The 26575-nt window shown below is 41.5% G+C and overlaps 1 protein-coding gene across 2 annotated transcripts in view; it reads right to left on the bottom strand.

Annotated features, from left to right (window-relative positions):
* The window catches only part of LOC311016100 (pleckstrin homology domain-containing family G member 3-like), a 32266-nt gene extending 7185 nt beyond the window's left edge, over positions 1-25081 (bottom strand). Inside the window, exons 1-12 of one of the 2 annotated variants that reach the window (XM_084013593.1) lie at positions 24937-25081; positions 19515-19582; positions 7884-8422; positions 4950-5050; positions 2414-2483; positions 2276-2322; positions 2028-2178; positions 1552-1683; positions 832-1014; positions 546-638; positions 244-330; positions 127-157 (exon numbers count right to left, since the gene is read on the bottom strand). In XM_084013593.1, coding sequence (XP_083869719.1) covers positions 127-157; positions 244-330; positions 546-638; positions 832-1014; positions 1552-1683; positions 2028-2178; positions 2276-2322; positions 2414-2483; positions 4950-5050; positions 7884-8422; positions 19515-19563 — 1483 coding nt within the window. In that variant the 5' untranslated portion in view covers positions 19564-19582; positions 24937-25081. Of the gene's footprint in view, positions 1-126; positions 158-243; positions 331-545; positions 639-831; positions 1015-1551; positions 1684-2027; positions 2179-2275; positions 2323-2413; positions 2484-4949; positions 5051-7883; positions 8423-19514; positions 19583-23454; positions 23569-24936 lie in introns of those variants that run through there. The other variant, XM_084013592.1, reaches the window with a different exon arrangement.
* Between the last annotated feature and the right edge of the window lie 1494 nt (positions 25082-26575).

Here is a 26575-nt window from a genome sequence, read left to right as displayed (position 1 = left end):
AGCATTCCACATTTTCCACTGAAAATTAACCAGCCTCCTCTTTTGTTAGCAGTATCTTTAGTTGCTATGGAAACAGTAAAAGCGGCGCTAGCATGAACAAAAAATGACTTTATTTGTAACACTTACAGTTAGAATTGTCCAGGATGGCTTCTTTTGCCTTGAAAGAGAAAATACAGCATGATTGCATACAAGATCACTCTTCAGTAGCTGACAAGAAGAAAACTACACTACGGTGTGGTTTACCTTCTGTGGGATGATGGTGTTGTGGTTCTCAAGAATGAGCCTCTTAATGTGATGTGCCCAGAGACGCTTCTCTTCTACAGACTTGGCCTGGAACAACAAACACTTGTCTTTGATGACATAAAATGGCAGGGTAACGTACAACTGATGGGCTCAACACAAATTATTATTAGAAAATTAAATGATCTAAATACACACGTCCAAAGTTTGGTGATGTTGCAGTGCAATTGATGCAATATTATGTGTTCTGTGATTGTGCTGCAGAAGGAAAAAGGTTGACATTAACTGGTTCACATTTCATTTACCTGCACAGTATGGGGTTGCTTGGGATGCTTGAAATGGATAACGCTGAAGAGTAGGGGGTCCTTGGCACTGTCAAGGAGCATGAGGGTGGCGCACTGCAACAACAATAAATGATGTGATGATGTAAGTGAGAGTAGATTGAGTTTGTTACAATTTGCTACCTTATTAATAATGTTTTAACAACGTCTAATCTGATCTTTCTGTTGTACACCTGTATCATTCTCCTCACCCACATTTGTTTAATGATTATATCACTAATCAATTAAATAAAACTGTCAAAAAGCATACCGAGATGTGGATCTTGTAGACATAGTGTTCCCCTCTTTTCTTGGTAATGAGGAGCATCCGTTCGAAGAGGAAAAGTGTGCGGGTGTTCTTCGCCCGCAGGACATGAAAGGTGCCCTCCAGCACCAGCTCTCCATAGGTGGTCAGGTCAGGACCCTTCCAGTTGATCAGAAGAGACTGTATCTCCTGCAGATGATGAAAGCACATACCCCCCACTTACACCATGTTCCTTCAGCATGAGCAAAAGTAAATGCCAGCTATGCGTGAGCTTTTATTTGTAATCCTGATAAAACATGCAAAGAAAACCAGGAAGGTGAACCAGCCACTTGGTCAGTACCTAAAACCAAGGAAAGCTGTCGCCCTGACTTTAGCACTCAACTAGACTTGAGAAAAAAAGTACGGGCAAAATCAAATAATGAAGATTCACAGATTTGCTTTGGACAATATCTGCTTTTAAATAAATCTTAATGCAAGAGATGGAAGCGTTTAATACATTAAAGAAATACATTAATTTGGGTCCTCCAGACAAGAGTTACACTAGACAACAGAGATACACGAGAAAATCTCAGAAAAAAAGGGTTAAAAGAAAGAAAGAGTGTAACACAGTTGCTGATCTTGGCTGAGTACATTCTGTACTATCTGTAAGCATGGCATGGCAGTGACATAAATACACCGTTTCAGGATGTTGCCATACATGCAATTAATAATGCAATTCCAGCTGACCTGCACTCTGACAGCATGTTCGTGTTTCCTCTTCATATCGTTGATATACCAGGCCACTCCAGTCATGGTGTCTATGGCTTCCTGGACAATATCGTAGCCCTCCTCGTCGGAGTCAAAGTGTTTAGCAATTTCCTTTAAAAGAGATCAGGAACAGTTACTTTGTCCGACAGGGTCGCCTATACAGGGAATTAGTGATTTGTCTGTTGCTTGTACCTGATAAAACTAACCACCAACTGACTCAATCGTTTTTAGCCCCTGGGCTCAGAATAATTAATCAAATCAAAGAACCAGAAAAGAGTAAATGACTCTTTGGTTGAACTAATCATCACAAGCAACGTGCTGCATGATAAACAGTTATAAAATGACACAGGGTTGAGAACAGTTGATAAACAACAGGACTTTAAATCTGCCAATGGCTGCAGGCTTCCTTTCAAAGAAGGTGTTCAAACAAAAAGACTCCTGAGGACATTCTGTACCTGAAGCAGCAGGTGATACTTCAGGATCCTCTGGACCGGCTTTAGCAGAAAGGAGCCCAAAGGAAGAGATCGCTTCAGAAAGGCTTGTCGGTCCCGAAAGAACTTGGCCAAAGTTTCACTCCTCATGCAGTCGGTCAGTGCTGCCACTGAGCTGGAGGACAGCAGGGAATCATATTAATGGTGTCAAATTTGACTCTCAAAGAATATACTACTGTAAAAATTACAATTAATATTTTCAAGCTACTCACTTGGGATAGTTGGTGCAATACTGAGTATATATTTCAAAGTATTCACTCTGAGGAAACAGAAGCCAGAGAAACACTTATTTTGTGAGGATGTTTTGTGATATCGCTGTGAAATAGTATGAGCCATGTGGTCGCCCTCACCTTATCAACAAAGCATCGAGCGATGGCCACGGGGTTGTTCTCACACATGTCTAAAGACTGCAGCAGTTCACTGAAAAGCAGAACAGAGAGAAGGTTGAGTGTTAACGGACCTGCTAACCTAATGTCTTTGTCTAAGAAGGAATCCAAAACAGATGGAAGGAATAATGAGATGATGGCAAAGTCAATTTTTAACCACAATGATGAAAAATCTCCACTAGATGGCGGCATTCAGTTAGAAACTGAATGCCTCGTTTGGACTTTGGGAAACCTGAGATCTGAGAGTCGTAAAGCACTTGCATGCTTTACCCTGTGTGACATCACTGTGAATGAAGTGTACATGAGCGACGGAGATACATGCAGGGAGGGTCACTGTGGAAAAATACAACCGCAAAAATAAACCCTCAACATCACCATTCATCAAGTGCTCCGCGCCAAAGCAGTTAACATAACACGTGAAATTATGAGGTTCAAACAAAATGAAACACACAGCATTCCAGAGCTAAGATCAAAGATACTGTGGCCTGTACCGAAACCGACTACAAGCAGAACGTGTCAATGTTCATGACACAATGAGAAAATATTGCTGTTGAGATTTCTTTCAGACAAAATGTCAATATTTGTTCATGACGCATGATTTCTTCCTTCAATAAAAGAAAGGCTGTTCATCAATACAGTTCACGTCCAATGAGAATTAATGACACTGCACGAATACAAAGTCAAAAAGGGTTTGAATTAAGTAACTTATCAAGACATCTACTATGCATACCGTACAGTACAGTATGTACAGTAACTGGTTTGTCCTCATCAGTGTGTGATCTCTGGATCATGGTAGATAAACTGGCATTGAATTTCTCCAACGAGACGCTGTAGAAAAAAAACCTTCTCTTTCTTGCAACAACATCTCGTTTCCCCTAGGGCAGCCTCCTACAAATTACAACAGCTCTGTTGCAATATTAAGTAAATATCAGGCACCTGTTCACAGGCTGACACAAGAATTTCTCCACCTTAACAATGCTGTGATGAATCTATCGAATCTACCGTGTCATGCTATCTTATCGGGAGAGTGGCTAAAAAGTTCAGGAACATTTTGGCGAAAGAAAAATGGGCATGTCTATATTTACAGGGGTCCCTTGAACTCTCACTTCAACAAGATATGTCGATGACAATGTGTTCTATGGGTACCCACAAGTCTCCCCTTTACAGACACTGTTATGATAAACCCATTCAGCTGGGTGCAAAAACTGTTAAAAATCCATGGCCTATTCTAAAATAGTGGGGTTCCTAAACAATTCTGGAATTGCAAAACAGGCTTTACTGGAAAGCTGAGATTCTTGTGGATCCAATGAGCTCAATTGTATTCATGTGTGATGATGTCCGTCTCCATAGTAACCAGTTCACATACTGAGACCATTTTTTGAAACTTGACCTCGCTGTATAAAATGTTGTAACCTCTACGATAATCACGGCCTCACGAAACTTTACAAACACAAACCAGAGACATGGGGCATTCAGAGAATGTATGGCTTTTCTATGTAAAATGACGATAAGAGGGTTTCTGAGAAGTTGAGAAAAAGCCATTTTTGCTTAAAAGTCAAAAGGTTTTTGATACAGCATTCCTTTTTTCTACAGTGTTAGTCGAGGTATTAGTATCTTAATGTGGTACTTCCGAAAGATTTGTCTTTTTTTCCAATTCTGCTAAACATTTTGCACCAAATGTATAACAAAGTGTATAAAGCCCAAAAAAGCTGCAACAACTAAGACATAATTGAACAACCATATTATGCATCCACCATAATGTCCTAAACCCTTAAACACTCAAAACATTAACCATTTGAACAGGCCTAAGCAAAACACAATCTTTATTTATGACTAGAACAACCCCTTAAAAATACTAAAATGAGTCTATAAAGGAGGTAAAGATGGGTGGAGTAGTAAGAGGTTAAAGAAAACAGGCCCCCAGCGCAATGTGACACGGAAATTTGAATCCCTCCGAAAAGGGCAACACATGGAAACTTTGGATCCGAAACCCATCTGTGTTATACCACTGGTTGGAATTTCATTTGAAATGTAATAAGAATCAAATCGTCTCCGTTTGTGGCCCAAAGCTGCATGATAGCCTTGGCATTACCAGGGAGCTTCCTTGCTGTGAGAGGAGGGAAGAATGTTAATGTGTATTTTGGCAAGGAGTGCGGTCAGCAATGAGTACTCGCTGACATAAATGTGAAGCTGGCAGCACCATTTCCCTGGCTTTGTGATTGTTGCAAAAGTGCGTTTCGTGTGGGAGTCACTGTGTCGCTCTTTTGTTTCTCATTACTTCCGTTTTTTGTCAGTGAGAGAGAAATGTCAGTGGCAAATGGATTAAAAACATGCAATCTTAACATTCTGCCGTTATCTGAGAATGCATATGTTAGATAGATGTTTTGCAGACTACCATGAAAACAAACATCTTTTCAAAGATTATCCAGTACTTTTGAGTGCTGTGGCCATTTTAAGTAATACATAATAAAGAAATGAATGGATATGTTTCGTGACTTACCTGTTAAACTCATAGATGTCCTCGATGTTTCCAAACAGAGCACACACTTGCTCTGGTCGTATGGGAAGCTTACTCATGTCGATGATGTAAGCCAAGTAATCCTGAAAAACAGTAGAGATGGAGATGTATATAAAACATTGAGTTTTATAGGAAAGGCCAGTATTTGGTGACACTTCCAAATTCTTACCAGCAGATGGGGCATGCATGTAGAAAATCAATATTCTCCTCTCTTCCCGTTATATCCTCTATGATGATTGTAAGATGATGATAAGCATGTTTCTCTGCATAGGTCTTTTATCCCTATTTCACATTACACCTGTTCTCGGCACTTACTCTATATTAAAATAAGAATATAGAATAAGAAAACGTAGACAGATAGGGAGAGGTGTCCCATCATGATTTCAAGTTCCTTCTGTTTTTAAAAAGCAGCATCATTATAGTAATTCACACACAAACTGTTGTGATCTTTAAATAATCCTTTTAAGGATTTGTTCCGTAAGTCACTGTGACTGTTTGATGAGGTTCTGAGGTACCCAGACATTTAACATCTGCACAGACTGTTCCCCTCCCCAGATCTGACTCCCCCTGGACCCCGGGAGCATTCAGAATTAGATAACGATTTCTGAAAACACAGTTACTACATATGCCAACATCTGGATGATCATCCTGCCCCTTGGTCAGTCACACACTAGTGTGGCATACAAACAAACTCCAAACAAATGGAGAAGTAAGCAGACTGTGACTATATAAAGAGCATACCAGTAAACAGCTTGTACACACACACACCCAGCCTCCCAACCCCAAACAATGCGGTGCACACACACACACAAAAACACACACACACACACACACTTAGCAGGCCTGCCCGGCAGCCCGGATTAAGAGTAGAGTCATCACATCGCAGTACTGAATGAACTGCTGCTGGTTATGGATGGAGAATTCCAGTGCAGTGAGAGCAATGCTGACTTGCAGTCAGCAGGGCGTCTCATAGTCGCCTATGGAAATGTCACCCCCTGTGTTAAAACCATAAACACGTGACCTTCAGCTGAGTGTGAGAGATTTAATGCTGTGCATCTCTAGTTTGCATAGTTTGCAGTGTATTAAAGAATAAGGAGAGATACTTTTTTATAAATGCCCGGATGCAATTTTATGTTAATGCAAAACACAATTAACGAAGTAAAACTTTTTTTTTTTTGTTAATAATAAGGGCTGTTTTGTCCTTATTTTTTTTTTTATTCTCCCTAATACTGATTTATGGATCAAATAAAAAATTCTTATCAAGCGAAGAATAACGGTGACTCATATTCCTGAATTCCACGAGCACTGGTCAGTGGTCACATTCATTCAGGCCAGGTGTTGGGGCTGTATTTAGACATGTGACCAGTTGGGTCAAACAGCTGCATTATTTAAATGCAGAGAATGTTGAGGGTGAGATTTGAGAGTGAGTGACAGACAAGATCTGAAGGCAGAGTGGACATAGCTTCAACAGCTGCCGGAGAGTTCAGTGGCAATATCTAGTGGAAGCTTGGAATTAGTTTGCTGAAGAAACAATTACAAAATGAAGGAAGAGTTTCACACTGACGTGTCGGGTTCAAGACCTGGTGTGAAATTAAAATGAGCTGCATGGGATACAGACTGTGATAAAAGGATAGAGGGTTCATCTGCACCAGACTGTGTTCCCACACTGTAGCGTATAGAAAAAAACAATTGCTCTCCCCTGAACTGTGTTATTTCTCCAGTTGGCACGAAGACGGAGGTGTTTGTGTTGGCTGGGAGGGCCTGAGAGCTCAGGGTAGGCTGGAGGCTGGAGTTTGCTGCACAGGCTGTGACTGAGGCCAGAGCACGCTGCTTGATGGGCGGCTACTCCTACCAACTAATATAGTCAGAAACTTTGGAAGTGTTTGTCAGTAGCAAGTCCTTACTGAAGCTGTGATGGGGGCAGCACTCCCTCCCACAGCAACTGTCAGACGTCCGTACAGTCTGAGGCAAGGTGAAGAGAGATGAGAGCTGGTTTACTGCCAGTCAGTCTCAGAAATGCCTCACATGTTAAAGCCATTACCATAAGCCAGTGGAGACTGTTTGACATTAGAGCACTCCTGTTTCTATACGGGACCCAAGAAAGATTGAGAGCCAAACACATCTCTTGGTCTGGAAGTTGTTTCTAGACTACAAAAGGTAAAAGATGTGATAAGACGCAAGTGGTCTGATGAGTTGTACAATCATCCGTGGGCCATTTTCCATGCTTCACATCTCTGAGACGGGTTTCAGGTTTATCTTTAAGGTCATAAAGCCCACGATTACCGTCATGAAAGACCCGCACTGTGTCCCAGTTTGGACTCTGTGTTTGAACTGCAGATATGAGCGGGGTCTAGAATCCCAGACTTTAAACTTTCCCTGCACTGTAAATAAACAGAATGGTTTATATACACAGCACTATGGCCAGATCATAAACTGCTCCACAGCCTTCATCTCTATGAACTACACAACTATAAACAAAAGCACACAATTTCCAGATGTAAGGCATGCATTTCTGTCAACCCACTGATTTGTTTAGAAATCAGAATTAATCCTGGTAATGAAAGGGAAAGAAAAATCTCCTCTATGTTTTACTCATTTGTGGCCACAAACAGCTGCTTAAGTTGGAACACAGAAGATATTATTTGTTCTCAACAGCCGTTGAGCCCAATTGCCCTATTTTGGCTCCTAGCCGGCCAAATTCAGTAAATCACCTCCAGAGTGCTGCAGACATGAAGTCATAGCTGCACATTAATCCAAGTCAAACATGTGCTTTAAATACACAGAATACTGATGATTGACTCTTTATAATATCAAATGGTTGGCTCACAGTGAATACTTGGCTGAGAGTTTCAAAAAACCCACTTACTGTAGCGCAAAATTCAGTTTCAGTCCAGTCAGCAGAACTGTGACACTCACCTCCACGATGCTGCGCAGGTCCTTGACGTACATGCGCTCCGTCTCAATGATTTCCATGACAACGCGGTCCACATAGGTCAGCTTTGGGTTGGGCGCCATAGCGTGCGCGATGACAGGCGAAGCCTGGATGTGAGGTATTTCACCGCTTGCTTTCCTGTTGGAGGTTGCGTTGTTGTTCCACTGGTTGCTGATCACCCTGCGCTCCAGCCGTTCTTGCCAGCGGCCCCTGGAGCAAGTGAGGGTGGGACTCCGGTCCCCTGCCCGCTCTCCGGTGCTTTCGGCTGGGCTTAGCTCCAAGTCTATGTCCTCCTCGCTCTGTATGGGTGGGGTGGTGGAGGAAGGAAGGGCTACGGTGCTCCCAAAAAGGCTGCGACTATCACGGGATGAACCAGAGGACAGGGTGGACACGAGGCTCACTGGACGTTCACCCTCTACGTCCAGCGGCTCCACGTATAGCCGGCCATAACAGTCTGGGCCCAAGTCAACGTTTGCCTGGTCATGTTCACTGGTGGAGAGGGGCGAGGACAACTGAGGAGATTCTGGGACAGGTAAGAGAAACACAGACAGAAGGTATGTGTCAGGATTTGAGAAATGCATCTTAAAGATGTGTATTGAAAGGCAGTATGGTCAGCAAAAGCATAAACATGTTATCATGGATGAGTTATTAAAGAGCCCTTCCAGACTACAAAACATAATATGGCCACCTTTCAAGCCTTAAAAGCTTAAGCATTTCATATTATTTCGAAAACACAGTTTGGTTTGAGCATCAACACCAAATATTTTATGGATTTGATTTCAGTTTTATACTTTATTGTAAGAAACTCACTAAGCCTGCTCGTTTGCAACAATGTAATTAATCATATTTCCATTTTTGTGTACCTGGCAGACGCTCTGTAATGTGCAGCTAAGGGTTTAAGTTAACTTGAGTAGCTGAGATGAAAATGCCAATAGTAAACAGTGCAGCTACAAGTAATAATTTTAAAAAAATCTCAATGAGTCCAGAAATACTATCAGGGTTTATTTTCCGTATTTCCTCTTTGTTAGAATAGTGTGCTAGGGGACTCCAATTTTCTGTTGTCAACTTGAAGTAATGTAATGCTGTTATAAACCAGATGTGCTCTCTTCAATGATGACTTCTCTCACCTTTTGAATAAATAACAGCAATAACAGATGGCATTAAAACGCTGTCTGGGGACGACTTCATAGAATTCCAGCTACATTGAACAGACCCCCACCCACAAATCAACAAAAGACAACTCGGAGCTCTGTGTTTCTACTCCCAGACTGAGACACAGAGGAGTGGTTTACAGTAAAAGGCCTCGCTCAAATCATTACTGACATGGCCTAATTTAAACGCTGCATATACTATGGAAAACCTAGCCATTTCCTCTTGTAGCCCTGACTGCTGAAGGCTAAACCTTGGAACAACAGAGAGGGGGAAAACTGATGGGAAGAAGAAAAAAAAAACCCAGCTACTTTGTTTATATGTCTTTACTGAACTACGTTTGAATATAAGAAAAATGAAATCCATATCCAGTTTCACATCCTTCCTGGCCAAATGGGGAATTTTCCTCACAAATGTTTCCTAAATATGAAGTCATAGTCGTGTGAGAATGGAGCACTGAGTAGCCACTGTGCAGAGAGCTCCATTTCCTTAAATATTCGCAGGCCAACGGGGTCAGAACCGGTTTTGCCAAGCTAAAGAAATTAAGCTTCGACACAAAACTTCACTTCAAGATAATAAATGGAAATCTATGGAGACGCAAACCATCATAAAGGAAAACATTACATGATATTGCCAAGTATGGATAGAGAGCATAATTTGATTTTACAGCCCACGGATGGAGATAATGTCATGAGCCTGAAATACTTTTTTACCAGTGTTGACAAGCTTGTAAGAAAATATGTCCATCCTTACATGGCCATCATTGGTCAGCAGCCCACAGCTGATAACACAAACCTCCTGTTGTAGGGGAAAGGTATTTCATTGGTCTGTTAGAGGCTGCAACCAAAATGATTCACGATTAACAAGCGCACTCAATTGACTAATCTCCTATATATTGTACAGTTTTATAGAGAACATACACCCTTTTACAGCTCTCCCTGGAATTAAGTTTATTCAACAAGAGAACTATTTCACACGAGAGCATGGGATGTGCCTAAAGTTAGTGATTTATGAAGTCTTGAAAAACCTGTGATATGCAGCTGGATGTTTGGCTTGAGCAATCAAAACGTTTCAAAGTTTCCATGAGTGAACTGAGCTCATGAGAGTCTCGTTCAACGCTGCACAACTTGCTCCACAATCTGCACCAAGCCCTCTCAACAACACAGTTCCCATGCAAAACCTCACTGGGAGAAATGGAGGAGCTGGCAAGGAGGAGCTGACCACTAGAGAAAACTCTGTTAACGCTCCTTGACAAATCACAGGGTCGATGGTGTAAAAGGAGTGATGTGGTTGGCTATTACGCTTTCTATGCCACTATGAATAAGAATGAGGTATCTGCTTCCTTTGCCGCTTCTGTCTTTACATTTGGTTTGGGCTTTGTCGCGTCTGCCATGTGAAATTCCTTCACTTCCTCACACCAAATGTCTCCCTCTAAAAAAGCTGCTATGCTGCAGTCAATGCCAAGTTAAAGGGAGGGGAAGGAACGGCACAAATCACCAACACCACATTTGTGAGTTTCGCCACTCTTCTAGTAACTGCTCAGAATCATAACCTATATCTCCTAAAGCACATCCTAAGTGCCAAAACAAGACACGTCTGAATGAACCGCACTAAAGAGTAGACACTGGTAGTGTAAACCATCTGACTTATCTGAAGACTTGAGCACACACTTGACTCCAGCACCAGCTCAGCTTACTCTACAAGCCGGCATTATCTGTGGCTGATACCACATGCCAGAGGTTTCAGGGGGAAACCGCAATGATGGACCACTCACTGGCTTTGTTGAAACAGGCCATGCAGACGAATACAAATGACCTGGTCATGATCAACCAAGTTTCTGTTCCTGTGTGATGTAATGCAAAGTGTTTCCTGCCTTGCCCGTCGCTCTGGACAAAGAATACTTGTAACCTGCAGTGTAGTCTGCATCCTCCATGACCCATCCTCCATGAGAGGAGCATAAGCATCCATGTCTGTATTTTTCACCAATTATGATGCATTTCTGCCCCATTTACTAAATAATAAGCAGCCAATATCGGACAGACAGTGTAAAAGCAGAGTGTCTGGTGTTGCTCTGTGCCACAGAGACTCTTCAGCATCTTCAATAATCTCTGAAGGATGTGTAGCCACGCTGTGCTACCCTGTTGGATGTGGAGGACAATTCAAGTGTTCACTAAAAGTATGATAATGGTGTAAATGTTAATGTTTAATCTGTATTTTAACATGATCTATGTATACATCTGTGTTTGTATTTTGTTGGCTGTGCAAGTGTTGAGGCCTTTGTAGAGTTAAAGCTATCGCCTGGTTGCCTCGATGCTTAACAATGTGGATCTTAATATACAATACATACAAAACAAAAAATGTCACATTCAAGCAATTTCCTCTTCAGCAACTGAGACCGATGTAAGATACGCACAGCTGTCTGACTGCTTTAAGACCACATTTGTTACTATTCATTTTATTGGTAGGAAAATAGTTTTTGGAATTCATCCTTTAAAGCCCAAATGCTAATAATGTTTTGGAAAATAACTGCGGGAAAGGGTCTATAAAACGAAACCACCTTAGCAGGGGCAGTGAGCAGTGCACATTAGTTTAAACCATCTGTTTCCTACAAAACTACCAATTGACTAAAGATGCCAAGTATAACAAACATGCACTTTTTAACATGGTTTTCAATTCATTTTGGTATCAGAAGCGTTCTGGTTTCAGTCTGCAGTTTGTATATTGTTAACCAATTAACCAAAGCAGGTCTTTGTGGAGAACATAAGAGGTCGAACACATCAGCCGAAATGCAATCTCAGAAACCACCGGCTATCGTCAGGCGATGTTAATCGTCAGGTAAAGTTATCTTGTAAGCTGGCTACTTGTGAAACAATCCATCCATATTCCGTATACGTCGTCACTCAACTCCAACTCCAGTCTTGCATCTGAAGTTGCTTATTATAAAATAAACAACAAAAATCGCACAGAAAAGGAATTCTTGGCTTGGGCATCCGCTGACAACACTGGAACCCCAGAAATATAGCCCGTCAGAGGCTTATATGATGTCGTCGCTGTTATGTTACTGAACAAAGTGTTGAGTATATTCTCTAAAAACTTTGATAGATTTGGAAAACGCACAATACAGCACCCTAATCAAAGAATTAACAGCAGCTAAAACATGTGCTAGTAAAAGTGAGATCCAGCTGTGAAGGTCAATGCTTCAGATATGCGATCCAGCTATTGGAACCAGTAGCGGACCGACTGGAAATTGTTCTCACAGGTCACATGTGAGGGGATGATTGCTTCATCTACATAGTTTAAATACAAAACAGTGTGCAATTTGTAAGCAGCATACCTTTATCTATTTTTAAAAAAACCCTCCTACTTCTTCCTCAACAGCTCAGTGGAAAGACTTGTTAAATCCTAACTTGCATATAATGGTTGCATAGTTAAGTATATAGTCCAGCACAAAATTTCCATTACAGCCAAGCCATAGATGTTCACATTCCCACACCGCAATTTCACAAAGTACACCTCCTCAACAAGCCACAACACTCTCCTTTGTTTCAGGAGCGCATCAATATATTTGTTAACTCACAGACGTAACCATTAACCAAGTCAAGGCTAGAGAGACAGTATAGTATTTCCACTACATTCTGGGGCAGCCTCGAAAATCTCACTAACTCAGCAGTTTTCAAAGTCCATTTAGTCTCAACAAAGTCAACAGCAAAGACTACTAAGCTAATGGCTTTCAATATATCAGCTGCTTATTATGTGTGTGTGAACAGTTTAATAAGGTTAAGAAAAGAAAATGATTGGAATTCCAGATTAAAAAGAAGAAGAAAAAAACCCAACCCCTCGTAATTCTTTGAATTCCAGTTTCCTGTCTGTTAAGCCAAGGTTAACAGACAAAGGTGTGTGCTGATGCCATAAGCATGGCCTTCTCTTCTCTTTTGTTGCTTCCCTGGAAATACAAATCCCCTGGACAGTGAATCATTTTAAACGCAGTGCTGGCATACGCTAATGCAACATGTAGTCAAATCACCTTGCTCACGTAGTTTTAAATTAATGTGGATGTTAAGAAATAAGTCAAATAAAACAGCGTACCAGTCAAGATAACCCTTTATTTGATGATAAAACAATGAGTCTGAGGGGTATAAGTGATAAAGAAATGGGCGTCAGTGATATGACAGGTGATTAAGGGTTCATTGCTGACAGCAGACAGGACATTCACTCACCGAGGGGCTCGATGACTAATCAGTCTAACGCGATGTCTGCGCTTGTTTCCATTTCAGACGGAGCTTATCACGCAGTTAACAAAGCAGACTGTTCATACACTTCTCCACCTCTGACGTCATGGTTATGTGAATGCTACCTAATAAGGTGGTGCAGAAGGTGAATAGAAACACTGAAATGAATACCAAAGCAACAGGTTATTACGTTTTCTAAAAGGCTGCAGACACACGTACGACAGAAGATGATCTGTATCCGTCTGAAGGTGTTAGTGTATGGGACACAATAAAAAGAGAAGGCTCTGTTTTGCCTAAAAACAGTCTGAGCATGCCGGATTCATGACACTAACGTTCCCAGCCTCCATGCGATCATATCACAGCACTTTTTCTAGCTGAATATTACACCCTCCTAGGAATATGATAACCCACAACATGTAGCGACGACATTAACAGTTTGTTGCAAAACCCTGCGATGACGTGACTCACATTTCATCAGATCATGCAAACCAGCCTCCATGCAAATTCTACCCTCCTCCGAAGTCAATACTCCCATCCATGCACTTGACTTATCCAACTTCTGCTTCGCACTTTGCAACTTTGTGTACAGCACATTGCATAACACCATGTCGACATGACTTACAGTATGAGGAAACAAACTAGACACAAACAAAGTTAATTACAATGTCTAAAAATGTGTGGTGGGAAAGGTTACAAGCTTCCACAACAGTTGAATTAAATGTTTCTAATATTTCCACAGAACAAAACTATATATAAATTACCTTATTTGTATGATTCCTATACATTCTAATACATCAATCGTTGCATACCTTTAAGTGTATGAGTGATGAGATTGGCAGACCAAAGCAAGAGACCGGAAAGACCAAGGTGTCCTGGATGTTTTCTAAATCACCATCTCCAATCCTTTCACACTTGGAATATGATGAACAATGAGTGTGCACTGCAGTTAAAGAGGAGGTGTCTCAGAGACAGACACACCTTTATTACTATTTGAGTCAAAAGTCAAACTAAATTGGCCTATGAGACTTCCAAATATAAATAACCCAGAGTTCATGCTCAGGTTTCTCTCATGCTGTTCTGTCTGGTTGGTGGCCTTTTGTTTTCTAACCAAATCAGGAGGGAAAAAAACAGGAACAACCCAGACTGTATCTATGTTCAGCATGCAAATGCTAATCCTAAAGAAGCAGGAGCACTTCATATCTGAAAATGACTTTCTCTCTCCCTAAAAGTCATTTGTCTGAGTATCAGGGTTAAGCCATTTCTTTTAAGCATAGAAAACAAAGAGAATGATGGCACTATGGAAAGAACATCCCACTGAAAAAAACCCCAAAACAAGCCCCTGCCTGCAGTGATCGTAATACTCCACACAGCCACTCCTGCTTGATTCATACTGACTGGATCAAAAGGTGATGCATTTTAAGCCAGCGGGCGATGCATCACATCTTGAGTCATAGTGCGATGTTCCTTCATACTAGCTTGATGTACCTGGAACTGCATGATCAATAACAATAAAGCTGTGAAATATTGGTAATTTCAGTTTCATCACATTGAGTCATCTGGGAAAAACATTCCTCATTTCTTGTCTTGGCAGCTTCATACATTACTCCACTCCCCTTCAGATAAAAGTTGTTTTGTTTCGTTCTTCTACAAATGCTGGTAATCTTCACTGACGCAAGTCTCATGAGTGAGTTTACAACTTTTCTTGCATTCATACAACATAGCTTATCTTCCTGACCCACAGCTTTTTATATGTTTTGTAAAGATTCTTACTGACCATAAGGAACATTTTACTCCCCCATTAAAGCACCTAATTATTTGATTTGTATGTTCTCCCCAACCACTGATGCGTGGGCTGATCTGAAGTCAAAATAAAAGATTTTAAATGATATTCTGGTCATTTGTGTGCTTGTTAGTTCAAATATAGTGTACGTATATTACTCATATATTACTTAAAGTTTCATATATTTGAGTAATAATTATTTTCTAAATTGGTTGAATGACTAATTATGAGAAGATACAGTGCCTGCTTACCACGGATACCTGCCTGAGTGGAGAATGGACATGGAGTCAGTGGGGGAAATGTGTCGGGAATAATTTTGTCTTTATTATTTCCCCGATTCCAGTCATAGTCGGGTTGGATGACATCATCGGGTGAGTTTCGGGTCACTCATGAAAGGACCTGCGCATCACTGCCCCCAGCCTAAAAAACCCCAAAACTTAAAAAACAGCTCTTGAAGTGGCTTCTAATCTGCCAACTCTTTCAGAGCCAAGTGCACAGTGTGCGACCGTGTTTTCCCTCCGGGGATAAAGAGGGCATTGTGTTTTGAAATACATCTATTAAGCCTTTCCGCCCCTCAAGATCCACTCTGAACTTCCATCTTCAACACCCCTCCACCACCCCTTCCCTGGTGGCTGTTGGGAGACAGGGATGTAGTCTTAAATCCCCTTGGGAAAAACTCCTCCCCACCTTGCAACGGTGAATGGCTGCCCCTAAGGAGGGCAGGAGGCACAAGTACACAGGGTGCCTCCGAGGATTAGGTCTTCACAGACAATTATCAAACAGCATGAGTCAGAACAGTGCCGATTAGACAGTGAAGCCGATGGCCTGGATGGATTTCTTATCCCTTGATTGAGGAAAGAATTTAGGTCACTTCAAGGGGTTTTCTGCTTTAAACAGTCCTGTATGAGTACAAGATATATATATATTTACACCGGTCTCACAAGCAGTTTTTAATGCTTTAATTTAAAGTGTTAATAATTAACTTGAAGGCTGCTAAATAAACTGCAGTGGACAACAGAAGCCGAGTACACGCGCAAACCGAAGCTACATTCCACACACTCAGTCAAGGTCAAAACGTTTTGCTGGCAAGTTTTGGGGGAACTCCGGTGTTTAAAAGTGAAACCAACTGTTTTTGTGCAGTCGAGAAATTTCACTGATTTACTGAGCAGTTAAACATAAAGATGCTTTTCTTAAAAGAAATGCTTGTGTGAATAAATGTACTCTTGGATCAGACAACCAAAATACTACTATAGTGAAATTCAGAAAAGCTTGCAAAAAATAAAATGCATGTTGAATCAATCGTTTAACAGACACCAATATAAACAGGATGGGAGAAAGGACACAATCAGTTCACCAGTATAAAAGAGTGACATGTTTCAGAGAGGCAGGATTCTTCAGAGGGACACATCTCCTCAAAAAGCACACATTTAATCCTGTAAATGTCTTAAAGGATCCAGCTGTGCCAGCTAACCTCAGTGCATAGGCATGTGATGATCCACTGAAGAAACTCCTCCATCAACGAGCCCCCCTTTAAGAGCCCTTCAGGCACGAGCACAATCTTCCAGCACGCCCTTTGAATCCATTCAAATTCAATTTCCTCTGGACAACAAACACCATCTGGGCCCTTGGGTGTAGGTCCATTGTAAACTTTACCACCAATTTGACAGTCTACAACCAAACAGCTGTCGTGTTAGCACCTTTCTGCAGAGTCCACACTGGCTGGTAGCAGGAAGGCTGTGTGAAGTGTTGTGATTTTAACATGTAAATTAAGCATTCTGGTGTACTCAGAAGAAAATAAAGGGGAAAGACAACATTTTCTTTAGGTTTTAGTGTGCATGGAGTGTATGAAACTTAAAATGAACTTCAAACTGGTCTCGTGGGGAGCTGTGGCTGGTGAGCAAATACAACTTTTGGCCTGGACAAGCTTTTCAAGGACCCGTTTCCGCTGCATGGCCATGTGCCACTTTCGGGCCACACTATCTTTTTCCAACACCTCTGCCCCGTTACCGGCAGTACTGGTGGATGGCCAAACTCAACCCTCCTTTCCCTCACTTTAAGCAGATTTTGCTGTCGCTGGGCTTTGCCCCTAATATTGACACTCAGCCTCCTATCTGCCTCCCCAAATTTGAGATCATCCCTTTTAATCATCCCCCGAAAAAGGCAGTGTAAAAGGGGCTATAGACTGTATAATGCCCCCACAAAAAACCTCTTTGGATCTACACGAATCACATAAATTACCTTTTTTTGGTTCAAAACAGGGAATTATGCCGAAAGGTGACTAGTTTGCAAGTATGGGTCATGGAGGAACACTTCATTTACTTGACATAAAGTGGTTTCTCCAATGCAATATAATAAAGGGTGTGACACTTTTTCTCCTGTAGTTAGACCTTTAACATCATCATCAAACAGATGTATTTGTTATGTGTTAACAGATTATACATGCATTACATGAACCATCTTTTACTATACCATGCCATTAACATTACTAAGCCATTATTGTCTTCAGCATCACATCTGCAGAGTCACTAAAACAATTTAATGCACTGCATGCCAGCTCAAGAAAAGTGTGATGGAGAAAGCTGAGAGTTTTATTGATTCAAATGAGTTTCTACGGGGCCATCCAACAGGAACAGCCAAAGCAGAGAGCCTGTAACTAATGTGGGTAATCCACCGGAAGCAGTCTATAGGAGGAATGCCATTGTAGGAGGCTGTAAAATCATTTACATTGAAATACATTCTATTGTTGGGATTACGGGGAGTCTGAGCCAAACAACGAAATTAAATGAAATATAGTGATTGTTGAATTTCATTATAAGAGCTGCTATGGTGTATAAAGTTTTACAAATCATGCTACACTAGCAAGATGTTATAGAGTATAAGGGACCATCGGGAGGTTGCTGCTGGCTAAACTGAGGCTGCCTGTGTTTACCGCTGCAGGCAATTAGGCAGAGAAGGAGTTCCGGTCAAGGAGCTCCACTGACCAGCCCACTCAGAGTCGCAGCCATCCCTGCCATCGTACATCTATATCCACAACCATATGCCCACTGGTCTGGAAAAGCTGCGGTGAATGGAGATGATCCGTCCGTCCCCCAGAATCCCTTTAAAGCGGTACGTTCTGCACACACAGCTACATTCCTGTCTGGGGTTAAGTAGGTCAGAGGGAACCCTTATCTTTGAAAGAGATGCTTCGTGCTGCCTCAGGTCCATGGATGCCTGGATGAGCCACTGTCATTGGATTGACTGGCTAAACTTTTCAACCTGATATATTTCACATGTTGTGATGAAAGTTTAGCTGTGGTGCAAATTATGAGGGTTCTTATATAGATTCCCGTCATCCAATTCTTCTGGAAAGGGGAATTCAACGTGCAGAACAACAATAAAGAATGCAGGATAATGCAACGTTGGTGGTGAAAATGAACAACATAGCTTCTTTTCACTTCAAAACGCTTTGACCCTAGAGGAATTGGAGCAGGATAGGCACCACAACCATTGTATTGTTTACCTTGACTGGAGGGGGGGGGGCTTCCTTTCACCATGTACATTCCTCCTGACTGTTAACCACATCCACTCGTCACCTCACACAGATTACCAGCAACTCTGCCCCTCAATTACCATACATCCATCCCCAGCAGGGGGTCAGGGGTCGTTCAATCACACTTTAACTCAAACAAATTCTGTCTGAAAATGTTTCAATTGTAAATGGGTGATCCGTCACGGCAAAGTGGTTTTCTGAGCAACAAAATGAGCTGCGATAACGAGTGGCCTTTTGAGGAAGTAGAAACATGCATTTTCATGAGGGCGGCACACGTCTTCACCAGCCAAAAGCCTCCTCTGGCCAAAACTCAACCAAAAGGGACAGAAGAAAAAGGGAACCATTGACACGCTTGTATTCTTCAGCCAAAGTGGAAGCCCAGCGCCAAATGTGTTCAGTAGAGAGGAGCGGAGGCGTGGGAGGCAGGGGGGGGACAGAGCAGGCAAACAGATACAAAGAGACCTTGTGTCAATGCTGTGGCTCTGTGACTGGAGATAATGAACACTAAAATAATATGTAATTTGAGTGGTCCCCAGCATACAAGGTCAGCACCGCTGGCTAGTCCAACCACCTTGGCTGTCGGTGATTCTGACACATTCTGGCTTGATGTGCGTGTGTTCAGGGGTTTCAGCTGCATGAAATGGGTTGGCCTAGCTCCACAGCTACACAATGAGCCTCTCTGCCAGTCTGGGCTGTGGGAGGGAAGTTCATTGCTCTCTCAGCTCAAGCATCTACATTTCCTCTTGCCCTCAATTTCCAGCATTTTTTCCATTTACCTCTGCTGTACTTCTGTGTTATGTTAGTACACTGATATACCATTAGGAATAACCCAAGTCAGTAGAACTCAATGTTAGAAGACTGGTCAATTCATGGGCAGCAATTACAAGAGCATGGGTCACACTCAATATAGTTGCTTTGATCTTACCTTCCCCCATTTGGTCCTGGTGGAGAGCAGAACGGGACCCCTCTGGCATGGCACTCAGGCCTCTGAAGCTGACAAAACAAAACATGAAGGGTCAAACAGAATTCAGCCGCTTCATGTCAGGGCTTACAGTACACATCACATGGCGATGTTAAGCATTCTTGGCAGGTGTCCATTAAAAAAACATCTTATGTGTCTTATTTTAATCTTTAAAAGTCTGTATTATGTTGCCAAGTGAGTCATGCTTTCTCACTGCATGACTCACATGTATTACTGAATTATACAGAAGATTATTATAATAAAATTTGTTTCCTTCTTCTTTATTTCACATGCAGATTATCATCTTGATGTTTGTATATTTATATGTACAAAAATGGAGACAAAATACAGTACAGCTTTTTAAAGAGCTTTTCACATTACTGTACAAATTAAAGCATAGTATATACACTATAATAAAGTACAGTATGTACGCTATAGCTAACCTTAGAATATACATACAAATACCGTAGTACTAAGCCACAGTTTGACATATGAAAAGACCCAAATGAAAACTGTGACTACTTGTTTACTTTGTCTGAATTATTTAAAACTCATGTGTATACGAATGATTTTGTCTCAAGCTTTTTGATCCATATACGCGTTTGATCACTGTAACCGTGACCTTTATAAGTGGTTTCCACAGAGCTGGGGCTGAGGTATGTATGCACATTAGAGGCAACTGTGATATGAGCTCATGCTAATCTGGGAAGAAAGGGATGGAGGTTAGACAACAATCTAAATTAAAATGAATGGACACACACGATAAAAGAAATAGATCACTACTGTACTAAAAATATTAAAACCTGCTACATCAAAATACTGAAAAATTAAAGAGATGAGCCCAACAAATACATCTGATAAAAACTCTCAAAGTCTTGCTTGTATGAATTTGTTAAAGATGTGTTATAAACGAATCCATGTCACATCAAAACAAGTCATTATCAATGTAACGGTCCAGTGAGATTACAGGTTCACCCCTGGTGGCATGCATTCTTCTAATCCCTCATGCCAGGCTGCGCTGCTGTTAATGATGAGGTAAGTCTCCTCACAGTCACTGTGCTGCCAGTTTTCTTTCACATCACTGACTCTCTGGCTCTCTCCTTACAACAAATTAACATGAAAGACTGTGCTTGAGAACTTGTCTCTGTGATTCCTGGTGAGCCTCCGGCCTTTTAAACATCACATTCTTGGGCCAGCTAGATCAGAGGAGCAGGAATTCTTCAGGGATTAGGATGGGCATTGTTCATAGTGCGTTTGCTGGCCACTGTGCCGAGCTGACAGCCAGACCAGCCGAGGCCATACCGAGACCACTGCCAGGAGGTTCACCAATTAAGATATGCAGGAATGCAAGGAGAAAAGCCACACATTAAGATCCCTGCTTCACTGTAGGGTCCTTGCACTGAAGTGAAACTGGTTTCTGAATGACGAAAATCAGAAGCTAAATGTTTTTTTTTGTTCATCCTGCAGCAAAGCACAAGCAAATAGGGGAAAATAAATGATATCCACCCTATTAAAATGAATGCAGGTTCTTTTTTGGATTCATAATTCAACTTAACTGTAAAAAAAAAAACCCTGTTGAGTTTTTGACCATTAGTAGCACTATTGAACACTGTTGTTATGATCTCAGAGACACACATGCAAGCAGGCCCTCTGCAGATGGTTTGATGATATTCCACTGATTGACAGTTGGTGAAAAAAACTGGCAAATCTAGCAGCCTACATCACAATTTTAATCTGTTGTACCTTTAACACTGATCTGATGGAAATCAGTCATCTTTGAGAGCAAAGAGAGAGTAAGCTAATGCTGTAAAACACAGATTTATTCTCAGTTGTTGCTGCTAGAATGACATTCTTCAAGAATGAAGCCTCCTCAAACTTTGACCAATTGATTTTCAAGGGGTAAGTTTGTGTAACCTGTAAGAAAAGTATTCATGTCGAGGGTCAGGCTTTGAACTTGTCTCAGTGAACTATTAAAATCCTCTGTTAATCCCCCTTACTATGACCTGTGAGCTAACCCCACTTAATGACAGACCAAAACTATTGGTCAATGTGAGGCTAGACTAGGAATAATGGGCTCAGCCTCAACCCCTAGACATGCTGTTCACGTCTGGGACTAAAATGTTTTCCAATGTCTTATCAAAGGCGGTTGGTAGGTGTAGAAAGTGGTTTGGGTTGGGAAAGAGAAAATGTCTAGCAGGATATGGTAAAGCAGTGTAACCCACAATCCAACCACATCTGGACAGAATTCAACAATTGTGACTGATTAACGTTCACCTCCTGTTTGCTGACACATGGCAATTCCAAATCCTTGTTTTCCTAGGGTGGGGGCAGCGCCAGATTTAAAACTCTAAAGAAAACACTACCTACAGGTTTCCATTCATGCCAAGCCGGCCACCTGTTCTTGAACTAGCTGCCATTTTACACAAATGGAGAGCATTTGGTTCCCACAGCTGATAACTGCATTACCCGCAGTATGAACCGCCCACATGGGAATGTGCAACTCTTAATTGAAGACAGATGCCACATGAGCCAATCTGATGGTTATTAAAATAAGGATGTTGGTCAAGATACAGCACTCATGCAAAAGAAGAGAACATTTATACTGGCAAATGTGTTAAATGCCTCACTCTGAGATAAAAGGCATAGACAAACATACCTTGAACCAAGACCTCAGGCCTAACATGTTAAAGGAAAAGAGTCCTCGGGGGGATAATGACTATCTGGAGCATTTTTCAACATTGACAGCCTGTCAAGGTTATGAGAGAAGTGAAAAAACTGAGCGTGGCTACAGAGGAAGTCTAAGGAAAACAAGACGTCTGCTCTTGCAGAGACAAACTACTTTCTCTGTGTTATACGGGCACAGACAAGCCAGTGAGAATATAACATTACATTTAGCCCAAACAAGCCTGCAAATTAATGGACTGTGTTAACATTTAAAACCCCAGAAGAAAACTCCCGTCCTACAGCTGCCCTTCTGCCAACCGTTGATGCTCATTACATACAGTTCTGCATCTGAATCCAAGAAGAGAACTTAATCAGCCTTTTGTGCAACAATTAACAGCACAAATTCCTTCTGCACAGCAAGTTGATGAGAAGCTAAAAATAGTGCAGAGAATTCAGGCTGCACTTCGCTCTCACAGGCAGAGAGACCTACCGGATCACATTGCATTCACCGTCTGCCCCAACTAGGCCCAGAGGAATCTGGGAGTATGACATAAGCCCCCGGGGACGTCTCTAGTCAGACTTGGTGCTGCAGGTTTCTTTAAGACGCCATCAGTCAGGACGGATGTTTAGGTTCAGAACAAATAAAACTCAAACCTGGCACGGCAGGCAGATGTTTCAGGGTCCTACAGGCTGATTGAGACAGAGAGTCTTTATTATTTCAGCACTGGTGCCATGTTTATCTTGCAAGACCTCTCTCTCACCCTCTAACCCTGTCTGCCCCGGCAGAAAACATCCCCTGACAAACAGCCTTTCTGTTGGTGCCCTCTTTCCCACATTATTCTGGCAGTTTGTCCCCTGACACACAGGTCCAAAGAGACTAACAGCTTTTCATTCACTGGGGAAAACAATAAACCCTTACGGTCTCTCTTCACCTCAATCAAATCCACAGCATTCACAAAAGCGCGTCCCTAACACGTGACTTCCCCCAGACACACAACATATGAGCCCCTTATTTTAGTGTGCTGCATTTTTTAGCATGCTGCTTGGATGTGGCGATAAGTGATCCATCCCAATGAACACCCACAGGGCACTTGTTAGGACTTTTGCCCATATGGTGCACGTACACCCTGGCCAAAATAGCCCTTAATGGGAGAATAATCATTCCCTGCTGTGCTGAAAAAAAGAGAAATAGCAATTTTCACCTCCTACCGATGATGACATATAACCACAGAATGCATACCTGGCAAGTAAAGTTGGCAAGTGCCATCTTAATTGGCAAATGACAAGTGAAGACTTCCAGTTCTTTGAAATTGTACATGGTAGACAACCAGAGGGTAAGTAGTCCTCCATAACATCCTGCAGTGTTTGGAGGAAAGAGTAGAAGACTGCTGGGTAAAATAAGACGGCAAGTCTTCAAATAGAATTGGAGAGTACCCATTTAAAGGTGCATCTGCAAGCGAATGGCTCCCTTGTGCCTTTGTTGGGGCTTGTCAACATTGGAATAACAAAAACAGTGTCTGGCCTCCCTTGGGTGTCTGGTATGCTAAATCACTTATGGGACACACTCTTCACTTTCAAAGAAAACACAAAATCATCAGGTCTTTTGAGTAACCCTCACAATGTAATCCTAGCTGTACATTTTAAACGCTGTAACTTTATGGTCCCATGAGATTTAGGGCTGTCCTAAGCAGTAGCTCTCAACCACTAGATAACAAAGATGGTGACATGAAATGTTCAGAAGCAGGCTTTTAAAGTTATATGGTCCATAGATGAAACCACCCCTGCATTCTGCAGTTGTTATTTTGATCACAGCTGCAGCATACCAAGACTAGGAAAGAGGGAACAGGGTGCCAACTCCGAGATCCAAGACACACTTGGGCAGTTTCCTGTCTGGACCACCTGGAAGAGCGCGCTGTTCATTGAATTGAGGCAACATTTATCTGAAATGGTGTTGAGGCGTTATTGTCTAATAGGTCAAGTGAGGTCAAAGGAGTAGAAGATGGAACTATTCACTGGTAATTGATTGATTTGGTCCCATTCTTCTTCAACTGCTGGTGGGGAAAGCCATTGGCCTATGAAGAGCCTGCATGTGAAGCCTCACTGTGTCTCACTGGGGTGCTCATTAGGAAAAACAATTAGGATTGCTGGGGCCAAGTATGGGCTCCGTAGGAGGGTAGGAATGGGATGCAGAGAAAGAGGAAATGACAAATGATTCAACGGCAGCATGAAGTTTGTCTCACAAGTTAAATCTGACATCAATGCTAAAGTGGAAAAAATCTCATACTCTTAAAATAAATACAGGCTCCAGCAGCTGATCAAAGTTCACTCAACTGAGAATGCTTTCCTTCAAAGACAAACACTGCTTATCTGACTGAAACTCATGCCCCCATCGGTGCTTAAAGGATTTCATGGTTGTGAAATGATATGAAGCAAAAAATGCACCTAAAATTAAACAAGTAACTCACAAACACACGTTTGCAGAAGGTTTTGTAACACACTATGTGGCGGTGTATTAAAGTTTGTTTAAAATGAAAACATTGCTCGATAAAATAGTCAACTCAGTCGCTTGTTCATTTTAAAACGACAGTTCAAGACGCGCCTGGCAAGCTAACAAAACACTATCAACATCGACAGAATAATCCCACAGGAGAACTAACTGGCATCATAGCGAACACTGAGTTAGCAAAGATTTAGTCAAGTTGTCAGAAAGCACATCTCGTACCGAATTCTCCCACTTCTTTTTCTCTCGACGACAATTGTCCTCAGAAAAACGTTTCTCTGCAACTCCTTGATAAAAGTTAATCCAGTAGTTGTTGTTTTTCACATGTTAAAAGCCGCCCAGACACACAGCGTCCCTGCGCAGGTCTTCAGCGTGTACTGCGTCCGACTACCAAACACTGGTGCATCTTTGAAGAGCTGATGCTGCATTCATGGTCTGTCGGAAATTAGTTGTGAACGCACAGGGAACACTACAACCAGAATGTGGATATTCTCTGGTTCTGGCTCATATCGACTGCAGATTGTAAACAATATGTATTTTATTGCCACGTGTTATTGCGTTACCCTCTAAGTGAGTTAATACTATTAGTCACAGAATAACTTCTGTTGGATTAATTTTGTTGTTTTTGTTCACAGTTCTTACGTTTCCAACAAAAAGGGACAACGAGATAGCAAAGTTATTCAACACTAAAGTCGCATTTATTCTTTTTTTTTTAAAGTTTGCTTTGAGAAAAACAATAACATTGTTTTTGAAAGGCCATATGTTTGATATGTTTCTAATTTACCAGGAGTACCTGAATGCAACAAAGAGTCGCCTTTTTTGACAGGCCAGTGTCTGTTTGGTGAGTGTCAGAGGGATTACCACATCTTAACATCTGGTGTGCATAGTTTGGTAATTTTTCTTCTTTCAGTTTTTAAAAAACAAAAGTATATTTACTTCCACTCGTTGAAATAATATGCAAAACCATTGACAGGCTTCTGAAAGGACATAATAAATTGTAACCCTGCCAATTACATTTATGACGGTCAGGTCAGTTGACTGGGGGCCTCACAAAGGAGGGATAATTTATGTGTGGCTGATTAAATAGAGAGGGGCACTTTTGCTTTGTACAAAATGACACTACCCCCTCTCTGCCCTCATAAATGCTGTGAAGAAAGCTGGACGACTTCACTGAAAGAGTCAACACATTGTGAAAACGCAGTCCTTATTATCACAGTAGCCTACCATGTGCATCTTAAATAGCACCATATAAGACATGGATATTAAAATAAAAGCTATAGAGTTTGTTTTGCTCATATTAATCTGATTTAGCTTCACGATGTCGTTGAGGTGAACATCTAATAGACCAATGTCGCCACCTGCTGGTCGCAAGGACCGATGTTTCTCTCCAATGTGTGGGATTGCAATTCAATTATTTTGATACACATTTGGAAAAATGTCGGCAAATCTACTGTCGAAACAGTAAAAAATAAATTTACAGTGCACAACGATTTCTTATTTAGAGATAATAAAACTTGTATTATTGTCAAACATAATGCAAGGCACTAGACAGTATGGTTAAAAGTTTAGGTTAAACCTGTGTTGTCTGTAAACTCACATTTAGAGCCTATTGTTGTGTCCTACATAAAGCACTTAGCTGCCACTAGATGTCGCTGTATCTGACCTGCTGAGGACGTGCTGTGTTCGGTCATAGGGTTCAGTACAAGGGGAGCTTTCTGCTGTCTTAATCTAATTGATCACACATGGTGAAAATAATTCCACCGTGTGTGATATTTATATTTAGTTGATTATGGATTTGTATGTATTTATTGTAGGGACAGATGTGCTGTGATATGATGTACACGTGGTGTAAATATGGTAT

This window comes from Eutrigla gurnardus (genome assembly GCF_963514095.1).
Source record: "Eutrigla gurnardus genome assembly, chromosome: 7".
In the NCBI taxonomy this organism is placed as follows: domain Eukaryota; kingdom Metazoa; phylum Chordata; class Actinopteri; order Perciformes; family Triglidae; genus Eutrigla; species Eutrigla gurnardus.
This window is presented reverse-complemented; position numbering and strand designations above follow the sequence as displayed.